The 16237-nt window shown below is 42.1% G+C and overlaps 1 protein-coding gene and 1 long non-coding RNA gene across 3 annotated transcripts in view; one reads left to right on the top strand and one right to left on the bottom strand.

The window, feature by feature from the left end:
* Positions 1–1631: 1631 nt before the first annotated feature.
* Positions 1632–16237, top strand: part of LOC105507097 — a 16803-nt gene continuing 2197 nt past the window's right edge. Inside the window, exons 1-2 of one of the 2 annotated variants that reach the window (XR_001001037.1) lie at positions 1632–1710; positions 11397–11401. This is a non-coding gene — a long non-coding RNA (uncharacterized LOC105507097). Of the gene's footprint in view, positions 1711–2388; positions 2504–11396; positions 11402–16237 lie in introns of those variants that run through there. The other variant, XR_001001038.1, reaches the window with a different exon arrangement.
* The window catches only part of SERPINB9 (serpin peptidase inhibitor, clade B (ovalbumin), member 9), an 11186-nt gene continuing 2139 nt past the window's right edge, over positions 7191–16237 (bottom strand). The window contains exons 2-6 of the mRNA XM_011935465.1: positions 13356–13493; positions 12696–12813; positions 10766–10908; positions 9211–9366; positions 7191–7986 (exon numbers count right to left, since the gene is read on the bottom strand). Of these exons, the coding sequence (XP_011790855.1) occupies positions 7579–7986; positions 9211–9366; positions 10766–10908; positions 12696–12813; positions 13356–13493 (963 nt within the window). The 3' untranslated portion in view covers positions 7191–7578. The remainder of the gene's footprint in view (positions 7987–9210; positions 9367–10765; positions 10909–12695; positions 12814–13355; positions 13494–16237) is intronic.

The following is a 16237-nucleotide window of genomic DNA, read 5'->3' as shown; positions in this document are numbered from 1 at the left end:
ATTAGCCAGGATGGTCTCGATCTCCTGACCTTGTGATCCGCCCGTCTCGGCCTCCCAAAGTGCTGGGATTACAGGCTTGAGCCACCGCGCCCGGCCGACAATTATTCTAAGTGAAGTAACTCAGGAATGGAAAACCAAACATCATATGTTCTCACTGATATGTAGGAGCTAAGCTATGAGGATGCAAAGGCATAAGAATGATACAATGGACTTTAGGGATTTGAGGGGGAAGAGTGGGAGGGGGACGCAGGATAAAAGACTACAAATATGGTGCAGTGTATACTGCTCAGGGTGATGGGTGCACCAAAATCTTACAAATCACCGCTGAAGAACTTACTCATGTAACCAAATACCACCTGTACCCCCGATAACTTATGGAAAAATAAAACAAATAAACAAACCCCTGTTGCAACACTATTCAGAAAAAATGTGGCCTCTCTTTCTCTTTCCAGCCAAGAATTAGAAAGTTGGATGTTATCTCAAACTTTAGGTCAATGACAAAAGCCACAGTGGATATTTGGCTTGTGTGATTAGCCTTTTGTAGGCAGAGCTGGCTTCAGGAGCCTGTGATCTGTGTAGTTCCCAAAGACCTCACCCTCAGGAGGGCTCACCCTGGAGTCGATGCGCTGCTGTTGGTGTCCTAAAATTCTAACAATGGGCCTGTCATTTGCATTTTGGGCCTCGTAAGTGATGCCACTTATCCCGGTGCTAGGTGTGGAGGGTACAGCTATGGGAAAACTGCCCTCAAGTTCATGATCATGTGAGGGTTAGCCAGTGACATGGGGTGCAGGACTGGAGACTGGTGGAGGGAAGGAGTGGAAAGGAAGGGGTTTCCAGGTAGAAGTTGGAAAACGCAAATCCCAGAGGTGAGAGAGAGTATGGAATAATCAGGAAACTCCAAATAGTTCAGTGAGGTTGGAGTGGAGGGCTGCAGTGGACAAATGGCAAAAGTGGGAGAGGAGAGCCAGTTAAATCAGGAGCTGCCTTGTTATCTCCTATAAAAGAGTTTGATCTTTATCCTCAAAACAATGGGAAACTACCAAGGCTGATCATAAGACCCAGGTTCTCTCCCTGGACAGGCACTGGACGACATGTTCTAGGCTCCTGGAAATCAGGTGTGGACCTGAAACTGAGTTCTCACCAGTGGCCTGCAGGTAGGTGTGATGTGGGCCAACACCAGGCATGGCCCTCCACACTCTTTCTTCTTCTGCAGCATCCTTAGAAGGCATTGGTGAATGCTTGTGGATCTTAGGTCTCTGAATCACCACCTGAAACAATCATTTTTTATTTTATGTGAGCAAGAAATAGATTTCTATTGTGTTACACTATTGAGACCGGAGGTTTACGTTGCAGCAGCTAGGATTACCTAGATTTACTTTCAGGAAAGACTTCTCTGCAAAGAGTGTGGAGAATGGGTTGGAGGAGGAAAGAAGAGGAAGGAAGACAAGTGAGAATACATGTGTAGGAATCAACTGAGTGATTGCTATAGGCAACCTGTAGGCAGTCTCAAAAGGTGCTATTAAAATTTGCATGACAGAGTGACAGGGGGAAGAAGGTGCCCTATAGTCCAGCTTAGGTAACTGCATGGATTGTCTTGCCTTTCAGTTTAATGCAACTGATCATTCATAAGGAGCAGTAAGTAGACAGTGAGTGAGGTGTCCAGTATGCAGAGCTGATGAAGTGAACTCGATTCCTGCTCTGGTGCATCCAGTCCTAGAGCTGAAAAATTAAAGAAGATGTGTTGGGAAGGTGGGTAATAATCTTGGCTTTGGATACGTTGAGATAGAGATACTTGTTGTGTATCCAAATGGAAGGGTGGGATGAGCAAGTAGAGATTTGGGTCTGGAGCTCATGGGAGAGATCTGAGCTCTGAGCTGCCAGTCAGGCCAGGGATGAGGGCCAGACCAATTTCGGAGAGAGTGGGTAAAAGAAGACTCAGGCCAGCCCCACAAGGGATAGCAATATTTACAGCATGGGCCAGGGAAAGGGTAGGACAATGAGACTGAGCAAGAGAGGTCAGGAAGGTAGAAGGAAGATCAGGACCCAAAACAAAAAGTGTTTCTTAAGGAAGAAGTCTCCAAAAGGGTCAAATACTGCCGAAAAATCAGGTTTCTATTGAACTTAGGGACAAGGAGGGTGCTGGTGACCATTTATTTAGTGTCATGGTGGAGCACAAACCAGATTGGAGTTGGCTGAGTAAGGAGTAAACAATCACAAAACCTGGAAGCTAGAAGATTCATACATTTGACTACATAAAAACTCTTCTTTTTAATTTCACGTGGTGAAAACACTGTAAACAAGATAAAATACAAATAACAATGTATGCACATATTTAAGACTCATTTCACAGACAAAAGGCTAATCTCTTTCTTACCTTGTTTTTTTAAGAGATGGGGGCCTCACTACATTGCCCAGGCTGAAGTGCATTGGCTATTAACAAGCACAATCACAGTACACTACAGCCGTCCTTCTGCCCCAGCCTCCTGAGCAGCTGGGACTACAGGTATGTGCCACTGTGCTTGGCTTAATTCCTTGAATATATAAAATGCTTCTACTCATTCATGCATAGTAGACCTACACTCCCGAAGAAAAATATGGGCAAAGTATATGAAATCAGTTCACAGAACAGGAAATAAAAACAGCTCTTAAACATAAGAAAAGGCAGAAATGACTTTACTCATAAAAAGAGGAAGTCAATGTTCAATTGCCATTCTCATTAAAAACTCTTATAAAAACCAAGGATAAAAAGATATTTTCAAAACCCATTTATATGGATTTTATTTCAATTTCAATACCGTGTCACTTAGTATTAGACATGTGGTTGTATAATGGAGTTCTTCTTTCTTTAGATTATGTGCAGACTACACAATTAGATTTTCCTTGTTAAAATTTTAAATATTACAGAAATATAGAAGGCAAAAAATGGAAGGTTTTTTCCCATATCTCCTTCCCCAAACCTGTCTCAGAGACAACCTCTGTTAGCAGTGAAAAGTGTCGCCTTTTAAACCTCTTCCCATAGATTCACATACATGAATGTACATATACAAGGTTTCATTCACATAAATGAGGTGATATTATACACATTGCATGGCCAAGTTACATTTTTCACTTAATTTGTTTTCATGGTCTTTTACAATAAGTGCATTTGAACCTATTGTGATTTTTTAAATTCTGCATAGTTCATACTATAAATTAATTAAATTATTCTCCTATTGAAGGAAAAATTAAAATTGAATTAATTCCATTTAATTTTCTTTGTTTTTTCCCTCCCTCCCTCTCTGCCTTCTTTCCTTCTTTTCTTTTTCTTTCCTTTTTTGCTATTCAAAAATAATGCTAACTGTATGCTTAGAAATGGTTAAGATGGTAAATTTTGTTTTTCTTTACCACCATTTTTTAAATAACCCTACAAAAATGCCTTTAAAAATACTATAGAGAAAACCTCAACATATCTAAGCATGTATGAAAATACTTAAGTAGATCAGATATCTAAAAGTGAAATGCTGGCCCAAAAAGAATGTCCATTTAAAATGGAAAGGCTGCCCACTTCCTTTCAAAAACCCTTAATCCACATTCCCACACACAAGGTAAGGATGCCTGTTTTCTCATATGCTCACCAACACTGGATATTATCAATCTCTAAATTAATACAGAGAGCAGAACAAGAATTTTTGTCATGATTGTGCACTCTGTGTCTTGGTTCATTTGTGTTGCTATAAAACACACACACACACACGCACGGGGCTGGGTAATTCACTGGCTCACAGTTCTGCACGCTGTACAAAAAACATGGCACCAGCATCTGCTTCTGGTGAGGCCTCAGGCTGCTTCTACTGATGGCAAAAGGTGAAGGGGAACTGCCATGTGCAGAGATCACAAGGCAAGAGACAGAGGGCAGGTGTCAGGCTCTTTTTAACAACCAGTTCTCATGGGAACAAATAAAGCCAGAACTCACTCATTACCTCGAGGATGGCACCAAACCATTCATGAAGGATCTGCCCCCATGATCCAAATACTTCCCATTAGACCCCATCTCCAACATTGGGGATCATATTTCAACATGAAATGTGGGGGGACAAATATCCAAACCATAGTATGTTGTCTCATAATGCCTAGGTAACGCAAAACAGACAAACACAAAACAATAAACAAAAAACAGACACTAGAGGTGTATCAGTTAGAAGGATGTCCTCTTTCTTATTTGCATATACCATTACATACATAGTAAAGATATTTGCCTATTGCAAAATCATATAGCAGAAACTCCAAGATGATTTACTGAAAATTCTTAAATTACCAAAAGAATAAGCCGGGCGCGGTGGCTCAAGCCTGTAATCCCAGTATTTTGGGAGGCTGAGATGGGCCGATCACGAGGTCAGGAGATCGAGACCATCCTGGCTAACACGGTGAAACCCCGTCTCTACTAAAAACTACAAAAAACTAGCCGGGCGAGGTGGCGGTGCCTGTAGTCCCAGCTACTGGGAGGCTGAGGCAGGAGAATGGCGTGAACCCGGGAGGCGGAGCTTGCAGTGAGCTGAGATCTGGCCACAGCACTCCAGCCTGGGTGACAGAGCAAGACTCCGTCTCAGGAAAAAAAAAAAGAATATACCAAATTGGTCATGCACAAGATAAATGTATAAACTTCAATGGTTTACTTATATGCCATCCATAATCAGGTCGGGGGAAATGCTATTGTTTAAAATTGTTGCTAAAATTTAGAAATAACCATAACAAGAAAAAAAAAGATGTGTAGGACTTATATTGAAAAAAACTAAAAATAAAAAAGGTTTTAATAAAAGTAGTATAAGTAAAGGGCTTGAATAAATGGAGACTCTTCTCATTTTCCTTAGAGATGACTAAACATTGTAAATACATCAATTTACCCAAGTAATTTATATGCTTAATGTCATGCTGCTCCTTCCCCCCAAAAAACTCTCAACAAGTTAAAAAAATTACTTGGGGTATTAAAAAATTATTCTAAAATTCACTTAGAAAAATAAAGATGGAAAAATGGGAATGAACACTAGGGAAAAATAGATTTACAAATAATATCCAGAAATTAGTTATTAAGAAATAAATGAAATTATGCTTTCTCCTGAATGTCAATAACACAAAATCAAATTCCATGTGAATTAAATCATTACAAAAATAAAAGTTTAGAGGAAAAAATAACTTTTATTTAACTAGTTTATGAATGGAAAAGTACTTGTAAGAATGGAAGTGGTGTCAGAAATCATAAAGGGAAAAATCTAGATTTGATTATAGAGGAAAACAAAATGCTGTTTATTAATGAAACATCATAACAAAATTGAAAAGGCAATACAAGAATGAGAAAAAATATAAGACGGAGGGATAATATCTTTAATAGGCAAAAAGATGTGTAAAAACCAAGTAGAAAAGTAGGTGTGTGAATGACAATTCATAGAGGAGGAAATTCAAGAGCCAATAAATGCATAAAACACTTTCACCACTAATAAAAGAAATGCAATAAGTATCCACATATGATACATAATATCATATTATGTATCACATGCATAATGTCAAAAGATACTGAGCTAGGACTGGGCTCAGTGGCTCATGCCTGTAATCCTAGCACTTTGGAAGCCTGAAGTAGGCAGACTGTTTGAGGCCCGGAGTTCAAGACCAACATGGCCAACGTGGTGAAACCCCGTCTCTACTGAAAAATACAAAATTAGCCAGGTGTGGTGGCAGGCGCCTGTAGTACCAGCTACTTGGGAGGCTGAGGCAAGAGAATTGCTTGAATCCAGGAGGAGGAGGTTGCAGTGAGCCCAGATCATGCCACTGCACTCCAGCCTGGGTGACAGAGTGAGACTCTGTCTCAAAAAAAAAAAACAAACAAAATACTGAACTAGGCACTTGACCTCCAAGATGTCCACTTGGCCGTTTTCCAAGTGTACTTCACTTTCTTTCCATTCCTCCTCCTCTAAAGTTTTGCTTTTTGTTTTTGTTTTTTTTTTTTTTTGAGACGGAGTCTCGCTCTGTCGCCCAGGCTGGAGTACAGTGGCCGGATCTCGGCTCACTGCAAGCTCCGCCTCCCAGGTTCACGCCATTCTCCTGCCTCAGCCTCCTGAGTAGCTGAGACTACAGGCGCCTGCCACCACGCCCGGCAAGTTTTTTGTATTTTTTAGTAGAGACGGGGTTTCACCGTGTTAGCCAGGATGGTCTCGATCTCCTGACCTCGTGATCCACCCATCTCGGCCTCCCAAAGTGCTGAGATTACAGGCTTGAGCCACCGCGCCCGGCCCACTAAAGTTTTAATAAACTTTCAGTCCTGGTCTAAAACAAACAAACAAATATCTTTCATCTCATTTTTTACTCAGCATTATCTATCAAAGGGACTGGATGTCCCTTCTAGTTTGTACTTTAGTTTCTAGCTCATTACATAAGAAATGCAAATAAAAAACACAATGAGATACCACTTCACATCCACTAAGATGGCTATAACACATTTTTTTAAAAAAGGAAAAGGAAGGCCGGGCGCTGTGGCTCACCCCTGCAATCCCAGCACTTTGGGAGGCCGAGGTAGGTGGATCACAAGGTCAGAAGATCGAGACCATCCTGGCTAACACGGTGAAACCCTGTCTCTACTAAAACTACAAAAAATCAGCCGGGCGTGGTGGTGGGCGCCTGCAGTCCCAGCTACTCAGGAGGCTGAGGCAGGAGAATGGGGTGAACCTGGGAGGCAGAGCTTGCAGTGAGCCGAGATCGCATGGCTGCACTCCAGCCTGGGAGACAGAGCAAGACTCCGTCTCAAAAAAAAAAAGAAGTGCCCTCCGAGTGCAAAATTTGTACATCTGGTTGTGGAGAAAGGAAAAACTTCTCAAAGAAGAATTTGAAATGAGCTTTAAGTATTGAATGGGATTTTTACTGTTGGAGGTAGAGAAACACAGTATCATAAAGAAAGATGTGATCCCTACAAGAGGATTACATCATAACTTGAAAGACATTAAAGAGTCCAACCTGGTCGTTGCCAAAGCTATGTAAGTTGGGCACAGAATTGAAGACCAGGTGTAAAAGGAGGATGACTCTGTCCTTTGCATCCCCAGTGCCAAATGCAGTGTTTGGTGCGTGGTTGGTTATTGGTAGATGTCAAAAAGAAAAAAAAAAGACAAAATATACGTGTGCATTTTAAAACCTTTTTTAAAAGACTAAGCACCAGGAAATCTATAAAATAGTAGCAATATCTAGCAGCATTTATTACCACTGAGGCAGCGGGTTAAGGCATGTATTTGAGGTATCAGGAAAGCACAGGGTCTCCAGAGTGAATTGCATGTGGAATTCTAGAAAAACTTTGCTTGCCATCCTATGGGATTGGGACTGCAATTTTAATACAACAGGGAATCATTATGGTCTATTTTCTCGAGATTCTGATTAAGTAGGATAAATGAGTGGTCAGTACGGAAGAGCTGAGTGTGAAGCATCATGAACTCATGCTGGCAGATCACGAGGGCAGACAGGTATCTTTGCACTTGGCTTTCTAGGCCCACCCTCTTGGAGTTGTAGTGGGGATCTGGGGACACAGCAAGAGGGAAATGGCTGAGTACACAGGAAGTGCACCCTTTATGGAGATGAGAACCTGCCACAGAACAGAAGGCTGTTGGCTCTGTTGTGCCTGATGAAGAAAAGGAAAGGGTGGTCAGCACAGAACCTCGGGCCAGATTCCATGCAGCACTCTGCAATCACAACGCAGCCTGAGGCTGCTGCTGCCTCGGTGCCTTCTTCATTAACCTCCACAAAACTCTTGTGCACGAACTTGGACAGACACAGGTCTCTCTCCGCTGACATTGCCGACAAGTCAGCCTTGCCCTGTTGGAAGGCATCAACCATTCCCAAACGCCGAAGCACAGATTCCATGTCATAATCCTCTTGCAGTTTAAATTTTGGAAGGAGAACTTCAACCTCAGTACTCTTCATACAGTCTGGCTTGGTCCAGGCTGTGAGTTTCTCAAAAGTGAGATTTTTTTCCACCTGAAATACCAGAATTAGACTTTAAGATTCCGACTTCAGTGCACATCTACAAGCACACAGGCACTCACACAGTCCCCTTCCACCTCTTGCATGTAGGTGTTGTTTGTTCACATAGGATCAGTGGCCCCTTCATCTGCCAGAAGCTTGTGAGCGCTCCTACTTGTCCTATGTCCCATGTGCCATCCCATGCGCCACTTCCTTGACAAGGGGGAGAGACACCAAGCAGCCAGAGGCAGGAAGGCTGTGGCTGTCCTCTCCTTATCCAGCAACTCCAGAGACATCTTGTATTGTGACAAGCGTCAATGCCCAGGCGACTATGTTTGCTTTTCAGACATAGTCTTTTTAAAGACAACAAACCATTGCTAGTAAAGAAAAGGATTGGAAACGAAAGAGTTCTCAGTGTGAGCCACTCCAACAGGATTATCCGCCCCAGATGAGATTCTGCATAGTTTCTGGAGCAGAGCGGTTACAGTCAGGCAGGTGGGCAGAGGGAGAGCCAATGGTTGCTGCGCACACAGACCTCTTAAGTCATGGGGTTCCACTGCCTGCCATTTGCCATGGGTGACTCTCTCACCCCAGGGATCCATGCTGAAAGGAAGCCGAGTGCCTGGATGTGCCCTCAGAGGCTGTCTCTGGTCCCACCCTCTGAGCACTGGACTTCACACCTCCCCGGATGCCAGGATCCCCGCTCCCAGCCTCGTTAGGTGAAAGTTAAGACTTCCTCATTCTCTATTTCAGGTTCTTAGACTTTCAAAGCATAATGCTAAGAATGATGATTATAATAACGGATCACATTTGTAGAGAGTGTACTATTTGCCAGGCAATGTGGTAAGCTTGTTACCTGAATTACCCACAGTTTATCCTCATCGTCGGGCAATAACCCCAAGCTGTCATTTATGCTTTTACAGTTAAAAGTCTGCCATTCATCAAACTAGCAGGATTTTTATAAGTTTCCTCCTACCTGATTTATTTTAAAAGGCATTTTAACCGGCCCCTACCCCTTCTAGCGATGAAAACACAGAGGACTGAGATGTGTAATTTGGCAGATCACGCTGACAATATTGGGAAAAGTCAGCCTCGAACAGAAGTTTGATCCCAACGCCAAGTGCCTGCACAGTGTGCGTCTGCCACGTGGCCAACTCGGAAGGTTAATACAAGAGGTGCAAGTGGCGCTCGAGTTCTGCCCGCAAAGGCGTCCCTGGGTTCTTCCCGCCCGGGTCTTACCGTGCTGAGCTCCACGCCGTCGTCAGGCAGCAGCACCAGCAGGCTCAGCTCCTCCCCGGCGTAGGGCAGCTCCAGCAGCTGCGCGCGCACCTCGCCCACGTGGGCGAGCTTGAACGTGGCCTCCTGATACATCATCTGCACCGGCCTTTGCTCCTCCTGGGGGAAGGATTATCAAAAGAGGCAATAAAAGTTTCAGAAGAGCTGCGGTTGCCTCCGCTGGTGTTTTCAGCACCTGTGATGGAAACCGCCACACTCATGCCCCAGTTAACACTAAAACATAAAAAAAAAGTCAACCAGTTCCTTCCTATCATCACTGCAAGCAGACGCAGTACTACCCTGGGAAAGCTTTCATTCTGCAAAATAAAATGTGCTACTCTGCCTTTTCCAGAGGAGAAAGATTTTTCTCATTTACATTGTGCTCAGCAAATAGATCTAAGAAAACAACATAATCAAATGAAATTAAATACAAAGTTGTTTTGATTTAATTAGAAAAAAATGTGTATTGTTTTTCCTATTTATCCAACCCAACATATGAGAAAAAAAATCATAAAGTGGGATCAAACTTATAGTTCCACAACAGCATGACAGGGAGTATAAATGGATACACTCTCTCAGAAAGAGGAATGACCTACGAATAGTAACGTATTTTAACCCAATCTTTTCAATTATGATACTCTAAGGAAATAACTTTTTCAAAATACAGAAGAGGCATATGCACACAGAAGTTCAGCAAAGTATTATATTTATTAAATTCACTTTTAAAAATTGATACAGGTCATCTATTATAAAAATTAAAATCATTCTAAAACCAAGGTTAGAAGAATTCTCCTCCTCCCACCCTTTGCAACTAGAGAACTAATTTTTTTTAAGTTCAAGTACACCTTACAAAAAATGCAGGAGGGTTACCTGCTTTCGTTTTCTAATTGCATTAAAATGGTATCTTTTTAGGGCTGGAGGATTATGGAAAATTATTCTAATGCCTGCCTTAATTAAGTTTTACTTCAATGTCAAAACTAAGGTCTTTGTCATGAAGTTTTAAAAGCTGTAAATTTATTTAAAAAGCTGTAAATATTGAATCAATGATAGTTAACAATTCAAATCAAAACTTACTTTAATTTTAAAAATAACTAAAGACATACGTTGTCACCTTCTCTCCCTCTACCCTGTCCTATACCGCCCCTAACTCCCACGCCCACATATCACACTACCTTAACACCTTTTTTTTTTTTTGCTTTCTAGCCAAGCCAATTGGGCTTAAAGGAAGATCTTTACTTTCCAAAAATAGGTGGCAGCAATGGGTTATAAGACATTATCAAAGGTAGTTAAGAGCAGTGATAAAACACTACATATATATTATATATATGCAGCAAATATCTTTTATTCCTTCAGTTTTTTTCTACTGAGTTAAGAAATTCATTCAGAAATACTTTCAAATTTCAGAAAAAGTTTCAAATTCCCTTTGGCTTACACTTATGTCACTTATGATTTTACAAAGTTAAATCTTTCCATTCACCTTCTTCATCAAAGTAGCAGGATGTTAAAAAGCGCCCCCTACCTGCTTTATTTTAAAAGGCATTTCCCTTGTGTACGTTTGGTCAAACTGTTCATCCCACTTTCCTTTGAAGTAGATGGCGCTGACAAGAACCAGCCTGGTTTCGGCATCCATTGAGCTACCGGGCAACAACTCTTCAATTTTACCTTTCAAGAAAAGTAGAGACTACGTTCAGTTGCTTTTTGTGAGAACCTGATGTATTCGATGACCCTGGATGACTAGTTGAGAAGCAAACTTCTGTTTTCAAATTTGCTGAGTGTGGGTTGTTACGTACAGAAATAAAAACAGCACGTGTGAGTGGCCTTCGTGATCACCGACACCTTAGAACATCCACCAAGCTGAGGATGGTGAAAGACACCTGAGTCACTCGAGGAAAGCAGGTTGGTAGAAAGTAGAAAAATTACGCCAGGTTGGAGAACAAGACCAGCAGGAAATGTGATAGGCTGAAGGGGTGTTTGTCTCACGTGGTTAAATGGAATGTTTGACCCAACCCTTCATGATCACACCCAGTTCTAAACTGGATGGCTCAACACGGGAAGAGCTGACATTGGGCACATGGGCAGTTTCTAGGAGTTTTTGGAGGAGATCTTCCTGCTGAATCCCCTCAACAAAGCACCAGACATCTCTGGAAAAGAGAATGTGGGTAAGCAAAGATCACTCCTTCTTTCCCTGGAGATCAAGTGGTACTTTTTCAATGAACTGAGAGCATCCCTGCTAATTCGCTGCCTCAAGAGAGCATCCGTGGCAAATACTCCAAGCAGGAATGGGGGAACAATTGCTGAGACTTTCAGCGAAGAACATCTCCCAGTCTTTACCATCTCATTTATTCACAGAAATAGAAATGTTCCTAGTGGTACTAAGCATCATTGGTGCAGGGGAGTCTGCATCGTTCATCAGACCGTCATTGGTCTTGGAGGCCAAGACTGGAACATGTCACTTTCTGAAATGTGGATGAACAAGGTTCAACCCCAAATGGAGGATATTTTCAGTCTGTGGAACTGATCAGCCCTGAGAGAGGGTCTGCAGTTAACCAATCAAAGGTAGGCTTAGCAAGACAAACTAAAGGAGCTTAAGTGGAAGACATAAAAAGTCAGAAGTGACCTTAGCAGGTAAGGGTGATGGTGCTGGAGGTCCCCCAGAACCTAGGAAGAGGCAGCCCAGGTGTATACCTCAGGCAAGATCTGTCCGTCAATCTCCTTCTCACAGAGACAACGCAGTCACCTGACATGTGAATGTTACAGGCCAGGGAGAGTATATTTTGATGTAAGTTATTAAACTGGAAACCTGGCCTGAGATTCTTTTGACGTTTGTTTTTTGTTTGTTTTTTGTTTTTGAGACAGGCTGGAGCGCAGCGGTGTGATCTCAGCTCACTACAACTTCTGCCTCCCAGGTTCAAGAGATTCTCATGTCTCAGCCTCCCAAGTAGCTGGGATTACAGGCGTGGGCCACCACGCCTGGCTAATTTTTGTATTTTTGGTAGAGATAGGGGGGTCTCACCATGTTGGCCAGGCTAGTCTCGAACTCCTGACCTGAAGTGATATGCCCCACCTTGGCCTCCTAAATTGCTGGGATTACAGGCGAGAGCCACCATCCCTGGCCCTCTTTTGACATTTGTATCAGCTACTCTAGTCCTGGGAGAATAGACAAAAGTAAATCTCTGTTGTCGAAAACCTGAATGTCTGATCAGAACCTTTATGAGTCCATCAAGGTTCAGTATGCCAGGAGGCCCTGCCAGTCAACACTACTCTGACCATCTGAAACACCCGTGAAATTAGAGGGGCCGGAGTGGAGAGGTGGAGGTGGGTGAGGAGAGAGAAAAGGAGGGATAGGAGGGCGAGGAGGAGGAGGGAGGATGTCAGAGGAGGGAAGGAGGACTAGGAAGAGCCGCAGGAGGAGGGGTTGGGAGGAGGGTGGAATAACTTGTCACTCTGACCTTCAGTCTTCTTTGAGACCCAAGTGTTGATGTGCTCCCTGGACTCTTCTGCAGCTTTGATAAAGGAAAGCTCCTTCAGCTCGGCGTGGTAGAATTGAAGACAGGATTCCTTAAACGTCTTTGGAGAGAAAAATGTTCAGTGAGGCTGCATTGCTAAATACAAATGTCAACAAACTTCCAAAACTTCGAAATACGTTATCTTTTTTTAATAAAAAGAATACACATAACTCTTTAAAAGTGATCATATTAAGATATGTTAAAATATCAGAGTTTGTGAATAGGTATGCATTAAACCCTGAATAACCAGAAATGAACTTGAGAATTTTACCTTTCAATTTTACCTTTCAAGAAAAGTAGAGACTACTTTTGGAACACTAATGTAAGGTATAATTATAGAATTGTGGTCGTTAAAAAAAGGGAGTTTAGGTTGGGCATGGTGGCTCACATCTGCAATCCCAACAGGCAGGAGGATCACTTGAGACCAGGAGTTTGAGACCAGCTTGGGCAGCATAGTGAGAGCCCATCTTAGAAAAAAAAAAATAGTACAATTTTTTTAATTGGTTAATGTAAGTTTCTCCGTTTCTCTAGGGTCTTTCTCCCAGACTCTGTATCACCAGATATGTTGGATACAACTTTTATTGTTCTATTGATTCAACTTACTGAGAGAAATTGACAAGTTTTCTCTCCAAAGAGCCTGTTGGCTGTTCTCAGCAGGTACTGTGTGCCAGGCTTGTTTACTTCAGCGAGAAGCGACTGGAAACCCTGATGAATGTCTTCCTCCGTGTTTAAAGAAAGTGCCTGTTGTGGAGAAATAATTTAAAAGTTATCAAGATAGCTCTTTGCTGGATAGGGAAAGGAGAGAGAGGGGACAGAAAACAGGCGAGTAAAAGATGTAGCCATCCTGCCTGAATGGATCTCGCTCATTTAAAGGTGAGTAACAGAAAAAAAAATGACAAGGGTGAGAAAAGCTCACAAAAGAGGTTGTGATAAAATCTGGCATCCAAATGAAAATATAAATGAGCCCTAAGTGGTGGGAAAATTACCTCTAAAATTTATAGAAAAACAAAAGAGATGCAGTTAAAAAGTTAAAAGCAGAAAAAATGCAAGGAAAAACAGAAATACAACCATCAGAATCCTCAAAAGGAAATAAGGATATTAAATGAGCAATGTGATTGATAAGACAATAACACAGTTATTAAAATTGTACCCTAGGCCGGGCGCGGTGGCTCAAGCCTGTAATCCCAGCACTTTGGGAGGCCGAGACGGGCGATCACGAGGTCAGGAGATCAAGACCATCCTGGCTAACACGGTGAAACCCCATCTCTACTAAAAAAATACAAAAACTAGCCGGGCGTGGTGGCGGGCGCCTGTAGTCCCAGCTACTCCGGGAGGCTGAGGCAGGAGAATGGCGTAAACCCGGGAGGCGGAGCTTGCAGTGAGCTGAGATCTGGCCACTGCACTCCAGCCTGGGCGACAGAGCGAGACTCCGTCTCAAGAAAAAAAAAAAAAAAAATTGTACCCTATGGGGACTATATGTGTCTGTTACCTAAATATTTCAAAAAATATAACACATATTGGACCGTAAGAAAAGTCTCAAAGTCTCAATACATTCTGAAATACAGAAATTATATAGATTATATCCTCTAACTTCAATGTAGTAACAAAAAATCGACATTATAAACAAAATGCCAACAAAATGAAAATGACATACAAAATATTACTGAAAACACTTTTCTAAATAATTAACTTTTCAAAGTAACAATTAAAATACTCTTCTAGGCCAGGCACAGTGGCTCATGCCTGTAATCCCAGCACTTTGGGAGGCCGAAGCAGGAGGATTGTTTGAGTCCAAGAGTTGGAGGCTAGTCTGGGCAACATTGCGAGATCCCATCTCCAATTAGCTGGGCATGATGGTGTGTGCCTGTGGTCCCAGCTACTTGGAAGGCTGAGGTGGGAGGATTGCTGGAGCGCAGGACTTTGAGGCTGCAGTGAGCTGTGATCAAGCTGCCACACTCCAGCCTAGGAGACAGAGCAAGACCATGTCAAAAAAAAAAAAAAATTCCCTCTTCTACTTAAAATATTATTCTAGGCTGGGCACAGTGGCTCATGCTTGTAATCCCAGCACTTTGGGAGGCCGAGGCGGGCAGATCACTTGAGGTCAGGAGTTCAAGACCAGCCTTGCCAACATGGCGAAACCCTGTCTCTACTAAAAATACAAGAATTAGCCAAGTGTGGTGATGCTTGCCTGTAATCCCAGCTACTTAGGAGGCTGAGGCAACAGAATCACTTGAACCCAGGAGGCGGAGGTTGCAGTGAGCCGAGATCACACTATTGCACTCCAGCCTGGGCAAGAGAGCAAGACTCTTCCTCAAAAAACAAACAAACAATATTCTTCTAAATAAGTATACAACACATAATTTAGAAAGTAATAAAAATATGGGTGATATATATTAGACCAAAGAGTTCGGCCAAAGATAAGTTAAAACATAGCATTGTTTTCAGTATTACCAAGAAAGTAATAAAATGCTAAAACTTTACATCATTATGTTAGAGAAGATACAGAAAAACTCCTAAGGAATTTTGAAACAAACACAAAATGATCAATGAATCCAAGAGCTGGTTCTTTAAAAGAAAACACACATACATACAAAACAGACAACCACCCACCACATATAGGAAAAAGCACTCCAAAGGAAAGTTGTATGTGAAAAAGAGGTTACAGCAATATAAACAAAGGGAATGTTAAAACAAAAACGCTATATAATTATTTTCAGTAAAGTACAGATTGTAAGTTACCAAACGCCAGTCAAAAATATGAATATTAGCCAGGCATTGTGTCGTGTGCCTGTAATCCCAGCTACTTGGGAGGCTGAGGCAGGAAAATCACTTGAACTTGAACTCGGAAGTTGGAGGTTGCAGTGAGCTGAGATAGCACCACTGCACTCCAGCCTGGGTGACAGAGCGAGACTCCATCTCAAACAAACAAACAAACAAACAAACAAACCCACAGAATCTATCAATCAGTCACAATGCACAATGAATGAACAAAAAAAAAGAGAGAGAGAGAATTACTTCTAAAAAGGCTTAGATGATCTTTTAAGGGATTTTTTTTCTAATATTCAAGTGATTTCTGTTTCTCATGCAATACACACTGTCCTATAACATAGAAAAAAGAGGAAGCTGCTAAATTTATTTTAGACAGCTCGTAGACTATTGATAAGAAACCCTGTCAAAAATAGAACAAAACCAAAAGCTAAGACCAATTTCACCCAAGGGTGTGACACCACTATTACTATTCATAGCCAACGCATGTTGAGCACTTGCTTTACATGGACTGTCTCACCGAATCCTCACATGAGCTGAAAACACAGTTATAAAAGTAAAGATACCATGTAATCATCAAAGTACAAAATGTCAAGTGAAAAAGGGGAAATAGAACGGTGCGCGGTGGCTCACGCCTGTAATCCCAGCACGTTGGGAGGCCGAGGCGGACAGATCACGAGGTCAGCAGATCGAGACCATCCTGGCTAACACGGTGAAAC

Source organism: Colobus angolensis, unplaced genomic scaffold (genome assembly GCF_000951035.1).
Source record: "Colobus angolensis palliatus isolate OR3802 unplaced genomic scaffold, Cang.pa_1.0 Scaffold144, whole genome shotgun sequence".
Lineage (NCBI taxonomy): Eukaryota > Metazoa > Chordata > Mammalia > Primates > Cercopithecidae > Colobus > Colobus angolensis.
This window is presented reverse-complemented; position numbering and strand designations above follow the sequence as displayed.